This window comes from Monoraphidium neglectum (assembly GCF_000611645.1).
Source record: "Monoraphidium neglectum strain SAG 48.87 unplaced genomic scaffold scaffold01645, whole genome shotgun sequence".
NCBI lineage: Eukaryota > Viridiplantae > Chlorophyta > Chlorophyceae > Sphaeropleales > Selenastraceae > Monoraphidium > Monoraphidium neglectum.
In genome coordinates, this window is record NW_014011983.1 from 1 (window position 1) to 4594 (window position 4594).

The 4594-nt window shown below is 70.0% G+C and overlaps 1 protein-coding gene across 1 annotated transcript; it reads left to right on the plus strand.

Moving 5' to 3' along the window:
- Positions 1-161: 161 nt before the first annotated feature.
- MNEG_8576 (hypothetical protein) lies at positions 162-2377 on the plus strand (the record flags this gene model as incomplete). Its single annotated transcript, XM_014042948.1, has 5 exons — positions 162-170; positions 221-409; positions 695-1188; positions 1410-1578; positions 1940-2377. 5 exons carry the CDS (start codon positions 162-164, stop codon positions 2375-2377), a joined length of 1299 nt encoding a protein of 432 aa, XP_013898402.1.
- Positions 2378-4594: the final 2217 nt, after the last annotated feature.

The following is a 4594-nucleotide window of genomic DNA, read 5'->3' on the forward strand; positions in this document are numbered from 1 at the left end:
ACTTCTGCTTGCGCAGGGCATCTTGAGGTGCTTTGGTGGCTTTGCTTGTCAGGTAGCAGGCGCGCTTGCTTGGCCCGCAGCACCGGCTGGCTGGCATACATACTGCTCTGCTGCTTCCCTTGCTGTGCCACCTGCGTCTTGAAGCCATTTTTCATTTTGTCATGGCGCTTGTTGCACAGCCCCTCCTCACTCCCACCCTCTCGTCCCTGTTTGATTTCAGACCGAGCGCTTCTCCAAGCACTCTGCGTCCTTCTGGCGCGAGGCCGCGCTGCTGGCGGACCTCAACCACCCCAACGTGCTGCGCTTCTACGGCGTCATAACAGACGCGCCCACGCAGCCGGGCGGCGGCGGCAGTGGCAGCGTCATTGGCGGGGGCGGGGGCGGCGCGGCTGCCGATTCGGCGGCGGTGGTGGGCATCATGACTGAGTATGTGAGTACCATAGGGCGTTAGGCCAGGGGCCCAGGGGCTATTGGCGGGGTTAAAGTGAAGGCCGAGCAAGGGGTTGGTGATCACTGCTGCTGTGCAGGAGCATGGACGTGGGTCAGGGGTTCGGCAGGTGACATGCATGCAGGGAGCAGGTGGCGTGTGCTGGACTAGGTCTGCTTGCCTCCTCGAGCAGGATCAGCTCCACCATCAGCACCAGCCAGTTGCAGACCCTCTGTCCCCCCATCCCAAACGCGCCCCTGTCCCCAGGTCCGCGGCGGCAGCCTGGCGCAGTTCCTGCGCGCCGGCCGCTCCCCGCTGCCCCTGCGGCTGCGCTGCGAGCTGGCGCTGCAGGCGGCCAACGGGCTCGCTTACCTGCACGAGCTGCGCATCGTGCACTTTGACCTCAAGCCAGACAACCTGCTGCTAGACGGCCCCGCAGCCCTCGTGCTGGCCGCCGCCCAGGCCCACGAGGCCGCTGCGCCGCCCCGCGGGGGCGGCGGCGGCGGCGGCGGCGGGCCGGGCACGCCGGTGGGCGGTGGCGGCGGCAGCGGCGCGTTTGGGGGCGGCGCGGGGCCGGAGGCTCTGATGGGGTCTGCGGAGCCGGGCGGCGGCGGGGGCGGGCACCCGGGAGCGCTGCACAAGCGCGGGTCGTCGGCGGCTAGCGGCGTGACGGGCACGGGGACCGGCAGCGAGGCCGCGCTGGCGCAGGCAGTGGTGGCGGGCTGGGTGCCAACGGTCAAGGTCGCGGACTTTGGGCTGAGGTGCGCGGGAACAGGCGGGGGTGCAGCTGCGGTGGGGAACACCGGCAGACGAATAGGGGTGTGGCAGCCTGTCAGGCCGAGGAGTGCGTGGTGGTTGTTCATGGTGCCAAGCTGCCTTACCCAATCACCGACTCCTTTGTACGCCCTGCTTCTAATCCCCCTTCTTGCCGCCTCAACTCTTGGACTCGCCCATCCCCTCCCCCCTTGTGTGTCTCCCCCAGCAAGCACAAGCTCAACTCGTACGTGAGCAGCTGCCGTGACCTGCGCGGCACGCTGCCCTACATGGCGCCAGAGCTGGTGGCTGACCCGGAGCGCGTGAGCGAGAAGGCCGACGTCTGGAGCATGGGCGTGGTCATGTGGGAGATGCTCATGAGGGAGATGCCCTACCAGGTGGGCGTGCGTGTGTGTGTTTGTGTGTGTGTGTGTGTGTGTGTGTGTGTGTGCGCGCGCGTGTGTGTGTTGGAGGGAGGGGCCGAAGGGGGCAGGCCGGGTGAGAGCCGCTAGCTGTCGCTGTTGCGCGCACGTCATCGTCAGCGCGTGGGTCAGCTAGCAGAGGGTTGAAGCCCTGATACGCGGAGAGGCTGGCTACCGCTGTCGTCGGATCGGCCGGGAGCTTGGCGGCGCTTGCCCCCGGGATGCCTGGGACCGCCCTGCACTCACGCAAGCCCCAATCTTCGTCGCGCCTCGCCAGCCGTGTATTAAGCCATGCCTTCCTCCTCACCCCACCCCCCCCCCTCCCCATCGCTACCAGGACCTGACCCCCCAGCAGATCCTGATGGGCCTCATGTGTGGCAACCTGCACCTGGACGTGCCCTCCTGGTGCGACGCCGAGTGGCGCGGCCTGCTGGAGGCCTGCCTGGAGCCAAACCCCGGCAACAGGCCCTCCATGAAGGAGCTGGCGCGCCAGCTGGAGGCCATCAGGGACCAGCAGGCCGCGCAGCACGCGGCCGCCGACGCCGCGGAGGGCCTCCTCAGCCGGCGCGCGAGCAGCAGCGGCGGCACGGGGCTGGTGGCCGCAGGCGCGGGCGCGGGCGCGGCGGTGGCGGCGGCGGCCGCGGCGGTTGCGGCGGCGCAGGACGCGGTGTCGGCGGCGGGCGCGGCGGCGGCGCACATGCAGCATCACCAGCGGGTAGTCATGCAGCAGCAGCAGCGCCCACACGCGCACACGCACCACCATCACGACTACTGAGGCCGAGCGGGTCGGCGCTTGAAGCTTGCAGAGCAACGGCATTGGCGGTGGCGGCGGCGGGGGCAGCCTGTATTTGCGCGGGGCGCGAGGCGGCGCGAGCAGCAGAGCTCGCGCCGCAACCGCCGCCGCCGTCGCCGCCAACTTGGGGCGGAATCTTGGGCGCGCAGCCCAACGGGTACCGCACCGCGTTGATCACGGGCCGCGCGCGCACCCACCAGTCAGCCAGCCAGCAGCGGTGCATCGTCAGCGCTGCCGCGCTACGGCACTACACTCAAGACACTCTGGTGCCCCGTTCGGCTGCAGCCGCTGGGGCTTTGGGCGAGCCCTAGTGCACAGGGCAGCCTGACCCACAACCACCTTGGAGCAGGCCGCCGCGCCATGCGGCGGCGGCGCCGCGGGCCAGCAGCCGAAGCTCGCGGCCGCATTCCCCTCGCGTCAAGCGTGCGAGAGCCCCCCGATGGGGCACCAAAAACGCGCGTATTCGCGCGGGCCGGCCCCGCCCAGACCCTTGTCACTCCCCACGCGCCCGACCCTGTTTCGAATGCACGCGCCCCACCCCACTCCTTTCCCGGGGCCCCTTTGAGCCCTTCACGAGCCGCCAGGGGCCGCGGCCGCCAGGGGCCCGGCGCGCCCCGGGAAGGCGGGGCCGGCCGCAATCCTGAGTTCTCTCTGCTTTGCTGCTATCGCGACGATTCTGCCGCATGAGTGGCGGGGGGCACGCTGCTGGGGCTGCGCCGCGCCCCCCGCTCTTCACCGGCGCAGCGTGCCTGTGGCGGTGCAGCGGCCATCCGCCGGGCCCCCTCCCGGCCACAACATAACAATTTGGAGCCCCAGGGATGCTAAGGCAGATGTTTCGGGCGGCGCAGCAGGCGCACGCGGTCGCAACGCCGCAGTCACCCCGCACTAACCTGCACCAACAAACAGGGGCGAGGTCGTGGGTGGGGCCTGTGGGGGCAGGGGGCCCGACCGCGACGGTCGGTGGGGCCAGTGAGGGTTCACGGCTCAGGTTGCCTCGAGACGCGCTTTTACAGCCCCCCCCCCTCATCGCGGGCTGCCTTGCACGCCCGGCGCGCCAGGTGCAATGGCCCCTGGCTTGTTCAACAAAGAAAACCAAAAAAAGGCGATGTGTCTGTTTGGCGACCGCCCAGCTAGGCGGCTGTTTGGTCCCGTCTCTCGTCTGTGTGGGCTGCGAGCGCTGCCAACGAGCACTGTGAACTGCGAACTGTTACCCACTACCACGGCGTGCGCGGGCGCCGCCGCGACCACCGGCGGTCTCGGGTGACGCGGCCCGCGCCGCCGCTGCGCGTCTATTCATCCCACCCGTTTTTCCCCGCGTGTCGTCTGTGAGATTGCCGCCCGCCAGCCCGCACTCCGAGGGCCGCTGCGCCCCTTCCGCTGAAGGCCCGCCGCCCAGTGGGGCCTCTGAGCTCCCGAGCCCCCGCCCTCTGCCCCTGGGTCTTGCACACGCTTCATGCCATCGGAGAAGCGGTGAGGGCCCATGTGTGGGGCCTGGAATGCCTGCCAGGGTTCAAGAAGGGGCAGGGAGGCCTGCCCCAGGGGGTGGCTGCGTGTCCAGGCCTGCGATCGCCCGCCTGGCGCGACCCGGTTGCACGCCTCGGCTGCCTGGCTGCGCGCCGTGCCTCTCGTTTTGCTCCGCACCCGGGGCCGCACGCCTGTCTTGTGGTGGCCTGTGGGGCCGCCGCTCTTGTCTTGCGCTTGCGCGCCTCAGTCCCAGCGCCGTGCGCCGTGCGCTGGGCCGCCTGTTCCTGCTCTGCCTGCGGCGCGACCCCGCCTGAGCCTCCCTGTTGCCCTGGTGTTGCGCTCCAGTGCGCTCGTCGTCGCTGCATCCAGGACTTGTGGGCTATTCCCGTCGTGTCGCCTGTGCCACCTCCCAAGGGGAGCGGCGCCACGCTTTTTCCCCTGCCGCGCCCCTCTGAGCCCGCGCCTGTAGATCTGGGGCCGAGCCCGCGCGCTGCGCCGCGCCGCGCCGCGCCCCCTTTTGTCCGTCATTCCTAACCTGCTGCAGAGCGCCGCGTGCGGCCGCATGCATGTCCCGTGAGCCTCGTGAGTCTCCCCAACAGCCCGCATCCCCCACAAGCCGCACGCTGCTAAGCGCGTCGGTCTGGTCAAACTTGGCGGGTGACAATTGCGCGCGCCACCGCACCAAAAAAGAAACAGCGCCGCCCCCTTGTGTACTATTCTTTCGGCGGCTGCGGC